A 13,144-nucleotide genomic window follows, 5' to 3' on the forward strand; every position below is an offset into this window, starting at 1 on the left:
GGCAGCTGATCAATAACTGGGAGACTGGAGAGAATATGTGCTTCCAATTAGGTTTTATGTATGAAAAGCGAACTCTAGTGAAAAAGGGAGTCCTGTTTGAATAGTCCTGCGCCACACAGCAGTCTTGAGTCCAGTTTTGGGGGGGCAGACGGACCAGCATTCCCTAAGGCCCTTTAACTGTCCCACTGACGCAGTTTCCGGTACATGAAGAAAGTGGTGGCTGGGTCCCGAGTTCGAGGTTGCAGCTTCAGGGGGGGCAGACCCTCCACCTCCAGGAAGGGGCTCTCTGTGAACAGCTGCTCCGGGTCGTAGAAGGCCAGGAGGTCGGGGCCTGTGCAGTCCAGCTCCTAGCAGAGAAGAGACAGGACAGTTGCTTAGGAGGGAAAGTCTTTAATGAAACACAATGTCACCCAGTGCTTCTCAAGCTGCACTGGCTCCCGGTGGAGTACAGGGTCAGGTTTAAGGTGCTGGTTTTGACCTTTAAAGCCCTATACGGCCCAGGACCCACGTACCTACGGGACCGCCTCTCCTGGTATGTCCCACGGAGGACCTTAAGGTCCACAAATGACAACATTTTGCAGGTCCCAAGTCGCAAGGTGGTTAGATTGGTCTCAACTAGGGCCAGGGCCTTTTCAGTATTGGCCCCTATCTGGTAGAACGCTCTGTCACAAGAGACTAGGGCCCTGCGGGACTTGACATCTTTCCGCAGGGCCTGCAAGACAGCTGTTCCGCCTGGCCTTTAGTTTGGACTCAGTCTGACCCTTATGTTTCCCTTCCCTTATGGTCTTGATTTATCAGCTATTTTAAAATGAGGCTGCACTTTAAATTGCATATTAACCTGTATTTTAAATTGGGGTTTCCCCTCCCTCTCTTTTTCCCCTATTACTGTGATTTTATTTTATTGGTGTTAGCCGCCCTGAGCCCAGCTCTGGCCGGGGAATAAATAAAATTTATTATTATTATTAAACTGTGGAACCCCCTCCTGCAGGAGGCCGTGAGGGACTCCAACGGACATCCATTCCAACCCCTGCAATTCAGGAACGCCAACCATTTGCAACCTTAGCTTTCCAAACGTGCTGGCAATCTTATTGCAGCACCGGTAGGAGGACTTCGAAGGAGGATTAATTCTTGGGAGAAGAGAGCTGTCTGTAGTGTCGGAGGGCAGCCATCCTTGTGAACACCGATTGCAGGAAACCACAAGAGGGGAAGAGTGCTCTCACGCTCAAATCCTGCCTGTGGGTTTTCCAAAAGAGCCATCTGGTTGGCCACTCTCAAGAAAAGGGTACTTGCTGTTAGAAGACATCTGAAGGCAGCCCTGTTTAGGGAAGCTTTTCATGTTTGATGTATTTGTTGTTTAGTCGTGTCCGCCTCTTCCTGACCCCTTGGACCAGAGCACGCCAGGCCCTCCTGTCTTCCACTGTCTCCTGCAGTTTGGTCAAATTCACACTGGTAGCTTCGAGAACACTGTCCCACCATCTCGTCCTCCGTCTTCCCCTTCTCCTTCTGCCCTCCATCATTCCCAACATCAGGGTCTTTTCCAGGGAGTCTTCTCTTCTCATGAGAAGGCCAAAGTCTTGGAGCCTCAGCTTCAGGATCTGTCCTTCCAGTGAGCACTCAGGGCTGATTTCCTTCAGAATGGAGAGGTTGGATCTTCTTGCAGTCCATGGGACTCTCCAGAGTCTCCTCCAGCACCAGAATTCAAAAACATCCATTCTTCGGCGATCAGCCGCCTTTATGGTCCAGCTCTCACTTCCATACATCACTACTGGGAAAACCATGGCTTTAACTATACGGACCTTTGTCGGCAAGGTGGTGTCTCTAACTTCACCACAGATTTGTTAAATAAATCCATATATTACTTGGATGTTTTTTATTGGAAAATCAATAAAAATGATTTTAAAAAAAAATAAGTTACCCATCTCCTCCAGCTCTGGGGAATCCTCAAGGCCACACACCCCCTTTCCTGCTCACCTTCCTGGGTTCAGGACGGGTCCGGACCAGGGTGAGTTTCTCCTGCACGGCTGAGCTGAGCAATTCAACTTCTGGGACTTCCAGGCTGACAAGGCCTTGATAGAGTTGTTGCTCCCGACGGATGTTCATACCTGCGAAAGGCGTGTTGGGAGAAAAGGCAAGGTATTTATAAAACAGGGAATGGCGTGGAGAAAATGGATGTAGAGAGAAATTCTCATCCCTCTCGTCGCACTCTAACCTGGGCCATCCACTGGCGCTGAATGTTCAAAGACTACGGACAGGTAATAATAAATTTATTATTTGTACCCCGCCCATCTGGCTGGGTTTCCCCAGCCCCTCTGGGCGGCCAACAACAAAGATTAAAAAGACATCAAAAATGTCACATAAACTTCCCCAAACAGGGCTGCCTTCAGATGTCTTCTAAAAGTCAAATAGTTGTTTATTTCCTTGACATCTGGTGGGAGGGCGTTCCACAGGGCGGGTGCCACCACCAAGAAGGCCCTCTGCCTGGTTCCCTGTAGCTTTGCTTCTCGCAATGAGGGAACTGCCAGAAGGCCCTCAGCGTCCGGGCAGAACGGTGGGGGTGGATACGCTCCTTCAGGTCTACTGGACCGAGGCTGTTTATGCAGCTGGGATTAAGAAGCCTTGCTTTCTCCAGATGTGGAGGCAATCCTGGCCAGCGACCATTGATAACCCTCCTGAGGTGGAGAGTTCCATAGGTTAACCACGTGCTGCCCAAAGAAGGGCTTTCTTTTTACCTCCCAACGCTCATCTCCCGATACTCACCCTCGCCAGCCCGGGCTTCCACAGCGCAGCGAGCGACGAAAGAGCGCTGCACCAGTTGTTCAGCCGCCTGCCGGGCATTAAAGCCCTGCTCCCGGACGGCGTGCACCTCTGCCACCAGGGCAAGAGTGCTGTGGGGAACGGGGCCGGCCAGCAGGTTGTGGGGTGGACACGATCCCTCTTCTCCTTCCTCCTCCTTCTCCTCCCCTGCCGGACTCAGGGAAGGCTCTCTCGCCAGCGTGATGGTGATGGGAGATTCTCCTGCACTGCTGTGGACCACCTCCACTCTGGGCTTGGGGGGGTTGAGACTGACCATCCGGACATCGTCCGAACGGGATCCCCGCCTCGCAGGAACGGCAACCTCCGTTCCAGGCTGCGGGGGATCTGGGAGGACCGCACCGATGTCATCGGATTTGGATCCCAGCCTGAAACGAACCTGGGAAGGTGCAAAACAAAATGGACAGTCAAGATGGGGAAGAAGAGGTGAATTGTGAACAACTTGCTAAAACGAGAAACATCTTCTGGAGAAGAAAAGGCTGAGGAGGAAATCCATAAGACCAGGCATGTCCAAAATCCGTTTCGGGGGCCTAATCCGGCCCGCCAGTCAGTTTATTCCAGCCTCTGTGGTTTATTTCCTGGGGCAAAAAATCCTAAAAGGTGGCCGACAACTCCACCTTTACCACAAATATTTTTATTATTGACACATAAACTGCGGGACAAGGATAACGGTGACTTTAAAGATGAATGGGAACCTTTTGCAAAGTATTTAAAGAAGCAACAAAGTGAACTGGACTCCTTGGCAGGCTTTGAATAAACACTCACAAACTTTTTTTAGATAAAAATCAGTCAGATAAATTAAGGATTTATACAATTCTGTAACATGCAGAGAATAGCATCTATGGAGAAAGCAGAGATTGGAACTGAGGGAAGTCAGGGGGGAGGGGGGGTTGTTTTACGGAGGGGAGAGGGGGAAATGGGGGGGGGAATTAAGGATGATATGTTTTAAGATAATATGCTTTGTTTAAATTCCTAATAAAAATATTAAAAAAATATATATATATTTTTGTTAAACCATTTTAACAAAACTAATTATCAATCAAAATAACCAATTACATTCCCCCCCACTTTCCATCCCTCTTTTACCCCCTAAGGACTTCCCTCACCTTCCCTCTCTCATTTATTTGCACGTATTATTCTCTGCATGTTAAACATTGTACGTATCACTGCCTTATCTGTCATAGTTACAGATAGGTAGCCGTGTCATATACAGTGGTGCCTCGCAAGACGAAATTAATTCGTTCCGCAAGTCTTTTCGTCTTGCGAGTTTTTCGTCTTGCGAAGCACGGTTTCCCATAGGAATGCATTAAAAATCAATTAATGCGTTCCTATGGAAACCACCTTCAGACCAGGTCCGGGGACAGTCTGTCCCCCAACCTCTTCTGAAGGTCGGCGGGGGGCGAAAGTCTTTGCTCCCCCCCGCCTGCCTTCAAAAGCCCTCCGGGACAGCGGAGAAATGCAGTGCGTTTCTCCGCTCTCCCGGGAAGGCAGGCAGGGGGGAGCAAAGACTTTTGGCCCCCCCCCCGCCGACCTTCAGAAGAGGTCCAGGAGCTCTTCTGAAGGCGGACGGGGGGCAAAAGTCTTTGCTCCCCCCCGCCTGCCTTCAAAAGCCGTCCGGGATAGCGGGAAGTGCTTCCCTGCTATCCCGGACTGCTTTTAAAATGCTGGCGATGGGGAGCAAAGCCTTTCGGCCCCCGCCGGCCTTCCTGGACCTCTTCTGAAGGCTGGAGGGGGGGGGAAGGCTTTGCTCCCCACCGCTAGCATTTAAAAGAGGTCCCCGGAGATTTCCCTATGGGCTTTCTTCTTGCAAAGCAAGCCCATAGGGAAATTCGTTTTGCGAAGCGCCTCCAAAACGGAAAACCCTTTCGTCTAGCGGGTTTTCCGTCTTGCGAGGCGTTCGTCTTGCGGGGCACCACTGTATTCCACTAATAGATCTGAGGATGTTTATTCAAAACCTGCCAAGGGCCAAGGAGTCCAAATCCTTTTGTTGTTGAAAGCTCAACAACTTCAATCCTTAAAAACTTTGGTCGGCCCTCACGCATACTCACTTCATCAAATCCGGCCCTTTTTGGGGGAAAAAAAAGTCCCCACAAGCACCAGAACAACCTCAGTTCTGTGCAGCAAACACCTCAGGAAGACAGGAAAGTTGAGCCAAACCATGGAGGTCCCTATACCTCAATACTGCTGACACTGACTGGCAGCACCTATCCTGGGCCTCTGTCCCAGCCCTCTCTGGGGTGCAACGAGGGACCTTCTGGTGCAGGGCAGATGCTGCCCCACTGAGCTACATCCTTTCCCCTCTGGATAGGGTGTGGGCAAGTCCTACCTCTGTCCCTTCCTGCATAAAGGTAAAGATAAAGGGACCCCTGACCATTAGGTCCAGTCGTGGCCGACTCTGGGGTTGCGGCGCTCATCTCGCTTTATTGGCCGAGGGAGCCGGCGTACAGCTTCCGGGTCATTTGGCCAGCAGGACTAAGCCGCTTCTGGCGAACTAGAGCAGCGCACGGAAATGCCGTTTACCTTCCCGCCGGAGTGGTACCTATTTATCTACTTGCACTGGTGTGCTTTTGAACTGCTAGGTTGGCAGGAGCAGGGACCGAGCAACGGGAGCTCACCCCGTCGCGGGGATTCGAACCGCCGACCTTCTGATCGGCAAGTCCTAGGCTCTGTGGTTTAACCCCCAGCGCCACTCGCGTCCCGCCTTTCTGCATAGATTTCCCAGTTAATGGGGAATCTGGCGACAGATTTGGTGGTTTCAAACCACCTCCTCTCCACTTTCCTCCTCATGCTCCCAGCTCCCACTCACCTGTCTACGGTGTGCTTTCCCCTGCTGGGATCGCCGAAGGATCCCGCCCCCCGACCTCCTCACGCAGGCTCGCTCGGGGGTGAGCACCATCTCAGGCTCGGGGACCAAGCCTTGGGGAGTCGGGGGCGGAAGGGGCACAGGTGCAGCGCAAGGGAGGCTGTCTGTGTCGTCGCTGCAGGTGAGAGTGGGGGCAGCAGCCATCATGGGACGAATGCAAGCTGTAGATAAGAGAAAAGTGTGCAAACCAGTGGTTTTCCAATTTTTGAGGCGGGGTGGGGCTGACTCTACTGCCCCTTGGTTCGATAAACTCCCCACTCTTTAAAAAACATTATGCAGAACAGCTAAGGGAGAGAAGTAACGCAATGACTTTCAAAACACAATTAATCCCACCGGCCCCCAGGGGGCGCTGCTGCCCACTGGGAGCCAATGATGCAATATGTAAGCGGCAGCAGTGCAAACTTCCAGTAACCCGCCAGCAGAGGGCGCTGTTTCCAAACGTCTGCTCTGAGCAGACAGTCCCCAGCCCGGTGCTCTCCTCTTGTTTTACTTTCTGGGGCTGATGGGAGTTGTAGTCCAATTTCACCAGGCTGTCCTAACTAAGCCTGAGAAGTGGGCTCTACTTTTTTGGGGGGGGGACATAGCAGAGGAGCATCGGGGGGGGAGAGATAAATGCCCCTATTTTTATTAGAGGGAGCCCATCCTCATGGATAGTTATGGAATTCACTGCCATAATAAATAATGATAATTTATTATTTCTACCCCACCCACCTGGCAGGGATTGCCGCTTGCATGGGCCACACATTTCGGGCACCAGAAACAGGAGACCTTTTTCTCTTCTTTTCTCCCCCAAAATCTGAGGGATTTGAACTGCGGTTGACATAGAGGGAGCTTATTGTGTATAGTGTTTACTTAATTGAAGTAAAATTGGTTTTATATGGGTGTTTTAACTTGGAACTGTTTAAATTGTATTGTTTATGGATAAATTTTGATGTATTGTTTTAGATATGGGCCAATGGCCGTAATAAATCAAACTGAAGTCTTCTTTAATGAATTTGATATTGGTACTGCATCCAAGTATTCATCAAGAGGAAAATCAGGACTTTGTTAGACGATACGATACAATAATCTTTATTGTCATTGTCCCATACAGAACAACGAAATTGAAAAAAATCTACATCAGACATTCAAAAACCAACAAGCCTATTATCCCAACCTGGTTAACCCCCCTAAAAACTCTGATACCCCAAAATTAAATACAATATACTCCCACAGAGACTACCTTACACTGCGTTTAAAACCAAAATTTGGATAGAAACTTCCTAATCCTCCACTCTGCACCCATTTTCCTGGTCTCTTTTTATTCCTTATCCCTGCCTAAACCGGAGGCGGGTGGGATGGATGGTGTCCTAACATTAAATCGAAATAATGCGAGGAAATCAGATCCAGCCTGGCGTTGCGCATGACATCCATGCATGCCCATTTTAGCATACATGTATGCCTTGGATCACTTTGGTAAACAGCATTTAGTTTAGTGTTTTGTTTTTATTTTGAATTACATATTGGGATTTGGGCAGGGAGCCTCACAGCATAATTTTTTCCGGTGCTTGCAAAAGTCTTAGTCCGGCCCTGGGTCAAATCCAGCTGCCGCAGGGATCTTTTGATGTTTTACGGGGGGGGGGGAGTATTTTGCAGGAGGGGACGCGGGTGGCGCTGTGGGTTAAACCACAGAGCCTAGGACTTGCCAATCAGAGGGTTGGCGGTTCGAATCCCCACGACAGGGTGATCTCCCGTTGCTCGGTCCCTGCTCCTGCCAACCTAGCAGTTCGAATACACGTCAAAGTGCAAGTAGATAAATAGGTACCCCTCCGGCGGGAAGGTAAACACCGTTTCCGTGCGCTGCTCTGGTTCACCAGAAGTGGCTTAGTCCTGCTGGCCACATGACCCGGAAGCTGGACACCGGCTCCCTTGGCCAGTAAAGCAAGATAAGCGCCGCAACCCCAGAGTCGGCCACGACTGGACCTAATAGTCAGGGGTCCCTTTACCTTTTATTTTGCAGGATGTGGGGCAAGAAGCTACAGTTAGAACTGGATCTGGAACAACTGATTGGTTCAAAATTGGGAAAGGAGTACGACAAGGCTGTAGATTGTCTCCCTGCTTATTTAACTGATATGCAGAATTCATCATGCTAAAGTTTAGTGTTTGGAGGGCCTTCTCGGTGGTGGCGCCCACCCTGTGGAACACCCTCCCTTCAGATGTGAAGGAAGTAAGTAGCTATCCTATCTTTAAAAGACATCTGAAGGCAGCCCTGTTCAGGGAAGTTTATAATATTTAACGCTGTATTGTTTTTAATACTTGATTGGGAGCCGCCTAGAGCGGCTAGGGAAACTCAGCCAGATGGGCGGGGTATAAATAATAAATTATTATTATTATTACTATTTTGTTTTGTTTTTATTTTGAATTACATATTGGGAGGGGCGGGGAGCCTCACAGCATCAATTTTTCCGGTGCTTGCAGAAGTCTTAGTCCGGTCCTGGGTCGAATCCGGATGCCGCAGGGATCTTTTGATGGTTTAGGGGGGGAGTATTTTGCAGGATCCCAGTTTGCAACCTTTGCACCTTTTCTGCAAAGCCCCAAATGCACATTGCACCCCTTTCCCCCTTGCACCCCACCTCCCCCCCCCCAGTTTCCAACCCGGCCCCTTACCCCCTCTTATCTCCAAGCCCCTCCACTTCTCGGCTTCTCCTTCGTCTAAACTCCACTCTTTGCCTGCGGCGCGGAAGAATCTGGGGACGGTTGAAGCGGGCGGTGCAAAAGGAAGCGAGCAGCCTCGTTTTCGGTCCAAGATGGCGCCTGTCCTGAAAGCGCCCTATCTAAAGCCATGGAGAACCATAGAGTCGCTCGGCGCAGCAAGTCCCACTCCGGCAAGGTAAGGAGGCTTTGCAAGCACCAACCTCCGAGGGGCGGGGCTGGGGCATAGCCTCGTTGTGAATCGAAGATGGCGGCCGAGCTGGGAGCGCTCTATCTAGAGAATGAGCGGCGGGAAAGGGAGGGAGGGAGGCGAGGGCGGCCTTCTGGGTTAATTAGGGTGGTACGGAAGCTGCGCCTGCGCAGCAGGTTCTTTCTTTCTTTCAAGATGGCGGCCAAAAAAAAGACACTTCTCCGCTGGTTCGAAACCAGCTCTGGGCATAGATATTAATAATAACAAATAAATAATTAATAATATTCATAGGTATTATTATAAAAGTAATTATTAATAATAATTGCAGGAGGCTCAGGAAACTGTTCTAGGTGTGCATTTGAATCCACTGCAACTCTTAAGTTCTATGATTTAGTGGTTCTAATTATTATTTTATTTTATTTTATTTTATTTTATTTTTTTATTTTTTTATTTTATTTTATTTCCAGTAGGTTTATTTTAAAAGCAATCAGGAACCTGACACTTAACCACTCCCTACCAAACCAATTTGACTTTAGGCTTCCCTATCCAAATCAGTAGTATTTTTTTATTTAAAAAATGTTGGGTTTTTCCCCATGTGATACTAAGGGGGGGCATGTCTTCTTCATCTTCTTCTCCGCTACAATATATCCATTTATTTCAAATTGTCAATGTCAAAAGGGACTAGAATCTATAAAATTAATAGAAAATCAACGTGCCAATTTGCTCAATTTCTCTAGGACTCCATGACACCTTCCCTGTCCTCCATAAGCCCTCAAGCAAGGTGTCAAGACCCTAATCCTGTCAAATCACTCTGCCAAGCCTTTCCTCCGGGCAATGCCAGTTGGCAAACTATGCGTACATGGACCATTGTCTTCCCATCACCGGCACTCAGGATGTGCTTATCTGTGCATATCTAAAGCTCTGCATATTCCCCCTCCCTCCTCTGTATGTTGTGGTTGTTGTTTAGTTGTTTAGTCGTGTCCGCCTCTTTGTGACCCCCCTGGACCAGAGCACGCCAGGCCCTCCTGTCTTCCACTGCCTCCCGCAGTTTGGTCAAACTCATGCTGGTAGCTTCAAGAACACTGTCCAACCATCTCGTCCTCTGTCGTCCCCTTCTCCTTGCGCCCTCCATCTTTCCCAACATCAGGGTCTTTTCCAGGGAGTCTTCTCTTCTCATGAGGTGGCCAAAGTCTTGGAGCCTCAGCTTCAGGATCTGTCCTTCCAGGGAGCACTCAGGGCTGATTTCCTTCAGAATGGAGAGGTTTGATCTTCTTGCAGTCCATGGGACTCTCCAGAGTCTCCTCCAGCACCAGAATTCAAAAGCATCTATTCTTCGGCAATCAGTCTTCTTTATGGTCCAGCTCTCACTTCCATACATCACTACTGGGAAAACCAGAGCTTTAACTAGATGGACCTTTGTTGGCAAGGTGATGTCTCTACTTTTTAAGATGCTGTATGTTAATCCTCTGTATGTTAATCCGGTGCAACCCAACCTCTCTTTAATGCATTCATGATGTAACTGGGATGTATTCTGGGACATAGAGGGAAGTTTCAAAAGTTCATGTCACCCCTTTCTCGCCGTTCAATCTAGCCTTGAACCTGTTGCGCAATAAACTTGGATCTTCTGCAGCTTGCTCCTGTCTCCGGCTGAGCTCATTTTCCTCCGCAGGGACCCGCGGACTTCGTCCGACGAGCTGGGTGGCAGAGCAGCCTCGCACCCAGATTTTACCGTCACACATGTTTTTCCAGAGGTACCACTGAGGCCAGTGGGAACATGCCCAGCAAGATTTAAAGACGCCCCTGCGCACCCCTGCATATTTTTGAACCTTGCTGCGTATGAACCTTTCCTTATTCAAGAGTGTTTGTAGTGAGATTTTATATATGTGCCTTATATTATATGCAGCGTAAGAACTGTAATAAGGCTGTAATAAGAAAAAAAATAAAGAATAAATCAAAACAGGAGTTTGTTTCAAAACGGGAGGTTTTCAAGGAATATTTGAAAAATAGATATAGTAGTTTAAATTCTGTTGCAGCATTCAAGGAACTTCGGTAAGAGTTGCAAGGTAGATATAAAAATTAGATATATTAAGAAAAAGTTTAATTATGATAAAAGTGTGTATTGGCAATAAGTAATACGAAATCGAAATATGGAATAGACGGGAGGTTGGGTCTTTAGTGTGAAGACCAATATATGTTTTATCGTTTGTTGAGAAAATTATGTGTCTAGGGTTATCCCTGTGTGAAATTTGGTATTTGTGTTTTTTCTTTTTTCTTTGCTGTATCAATAAAAATTTTAAAAGAAAGAAAAAAAGATCTGTAATAAGGCTATTGGTGGAAAACCAGTTGCCTTTTAATCTCCCCGTTCCCGGAAACACAAAACAAAACTCAAGAGGGGTTTGTGCTTTTAGCTGTGCCACGAGGAAACGCTGTTCCAATTTATTGCCTGATGTAAGATTTGCTCCCTGGGGAAGCCAACCAGACGCCCTCCAGATGTTTTGGACTACAACTCCCATCAGTGCTTGTCAGGGGCTGATGGGAATTGTAGTCCAACACACCTGGAAGCCCCCCAGATTGGCATTTGAAGGACGAGGAGGTTAAGTCGATTATGATTCACCGGGCCAAAGATTTTGGGTATAATATACAGCTGAGTGATTGGGTAAAATTATGGAAAGAAGGTTTAAAATTTCCTGCATGCAGTGCCCTAAAAGAAAATGTGATGAAAATGATGTATAGATGGTATATTGCACCTGTTAAGTTAGCGAAAATGTATAAAGTCAGCAATAAATGTTGGAAATGTAAAGAAAAAGAGGGAACATTTTATCACATGTGGTGGGAATGCAAAAAAAGTGAAACGCTTCTGGGAGATGATATATAATGAGATGAAAAAAATGTTGAAATATACATTTATAAAGAAACTAGAAGCATTTTTACTGGGCATTGTTGGGAGTGATATAAATAGAAAGGAATATAAGCTCTTTTTATATGTAATAACAGCAGCAAGAATATTATTGGCCCAAAAATGGAAGCAAGAAGAGTTACTGACGACTGAAGAATGGAGGATGAAGTTAATGGACTATGCAGAATTAGACAAAGTAACAGGAAGGATTCGAAACCGGCGAGACCAGACATTCACGGAAGACTGGAGTAAATTTACGGACTATTTGAAAAGTATTTGTGAAGATCAGACGACGTTTGCAGGTTTGCAATAAGTTTTGAGAGGAATATTATTGGAAGTATTGCAAAAATGGAGAAGGGGAAGGATGATTTGTTAAGAGATGTAAAGGCAATCTAAAGTTAAGAAATGCATAAGAAGTGGTTAAAACGGTGGATCATCAGAGGTGCTGATGGAAGTCTAAAAAGACTGTATAAGTGATAAGTTTTGTGGTATATTTTATAATTCATATGTTAAAATCAATACAAATTATTATTATTTTTTTTAAAAAAGGAAGCTCCCCAGATGGGCCAGGGCCGGGTTAGAAATAGGTGCCCTTGAAAAATACTACCATGTCCTCACAAGGGAGGCTTTCTCAAATTTGAACCCACAGAGGGTGATGGACTACAACTCCCATCATCCACAGGGACTGGGATCTGAAGAACCGCTGGCAGATGCAGCCAATGCCCATTGAGTCAAGGACCCTGGCAAAGCACCGCTTGCGACTGAAGCCTTGGAGTTCCCTCTGCTGGCTGGACTCAGTTTTCAGGCCCCTTCATCTGTGAAATGGGCACAGCCGCAGGAGGCAGTGAGATCCAATGAGCGGCGGCCAGCGGCGCTGAGTCTTCGTCCGAAGAGCCTCTGAAAAAAATCCCCCCCTTTTTTTTTTCATGGATAGATCTCCCCTCTCCTCTGTGATAAAGGTTTCCGCTGCAGTTGGTGGCAGAACAATAACCCGCCGCGGATGAATGCCTGGCAGCGGGTGCAGGAATTTCCTGAGCGCTGGGTGGATGGGAACGGGAGAGGTCTGCAGGGGAGATATATAATGGAAGCAGCCAAATAATAGATTTTGCTGACTGTCAGAAATGATAGCGCAGGGTTTCCCCTGTTTCTGCCAGCAGCCGAGATAGAAAATTCTGTTTTTAGTCCAGCGTATGTGTTATGTCTCCTGTCTCAGGGGCCGGACTCCTGGGTCCCCTGCGGAAGGGCGACAAGACTCTCCAGAATTGCCAAAATATCCGGGCAATTCTGTCCCCGAGCCGAAATCCCTGCCGTCTCATCCTAACCACCTTTTCTCAATTTATTCCTATGGGGTTTATTTCCCATAAATGTTCATAGGGTTGAATTCGAGGAAGTGGCGTTCTGGGCCTTTTTCAGAGCAGGAGGAGCAAAGACTAGAATATGCCGGGATATTTCATAGAATCGTAGATTCACAGAGTTAAATGAGACCCCCAGCGGTCATCTAGTCCAAGCCCCTGCAATTATTATTGTTAATTATTAAATTTGCATACCGCCCTTCGTCCCAAGTTCTCACAGCGTAAAAAATATGAGATAAAAACGCAGAATACGTAATAGGAGCAAAAAAAAACCCAAAGCAATAACCCGCCTCCCAGGTAAAAAATGTGATGTGTGGCTCCAGCGATACGGAGCAATAACA

The 13,144-nt window shown here is 47.7% G+C and overlaps 1 protein-coding gene across 1 annotated transcript; it reads right to left on the bottom strand.

Annotated features, from left to right (window-relative positions):
- Positions 1 to 22: 22 nt before the first annotated feature.
- On the bottom strand, positions 23 to 8,473 carry PPP1R35 (protein phosphatase 1 regulatory subunit 35). The gene is made up of 5 exons (XM_081887093.1): positions 8,321 to 8,473; positions 5,618 to 5,835; positions 2,758 to 3,190; positions 1,972 to 2,102; positions 23 to 347 (listed from the first exon to the last, which is right to left on the bottom strand). The coding sequence occupies exons 2-5, from the start codon at positions 5,819 to 5,821 to the stop codon at positions 174 to 176; spliced, it is 942 nt and encodes a 313-aa protein (XP_081743219.1). The 5' UTR covers positions 5,822 to 5,835; positions 8,321 to 8,473; the 3' UTR covers positions 23 to 173.
- Positions 8,474 to 13,144: the final 4,671 nt, after the last annotated feature.

Source organism: Podarcis melisellensis, assembly GCF_964234715.1.
Source record: "Podarcis melisellensis genome assembly, chromosome: 13".
In the NCBI taxonomy this organism is placed as follows: Eukaryota; Metazoa; Chordata; class Lepidosauria; order Squamata; family Lacertidae; genus Podarcis; species Podarcis melisellensis.

Coding starts and splice junctions, on each gene's coding strand:
- PPP1R35 (XM_081887093.1), bottom strand. CDS start 5,821: ATGATGGCTGCTGCCCCCACTCTCACCTGCAGCGACGACACAGACAGC. Junction 3,191..5,617: donor GGAAAGCACACCGTAGACAG/GTGAGTGGGAGC, acceptor GCACCTTCCCAG/GTTCGTTTCAGGCTGGGATC. Junction 348..1,971: donor CCCGTCCTGAACCCAGGAAG/GTGAGCAGGAAA, acceptor CTTCTCTGCTAG/GAGCTGGACTGCACAGGCCC.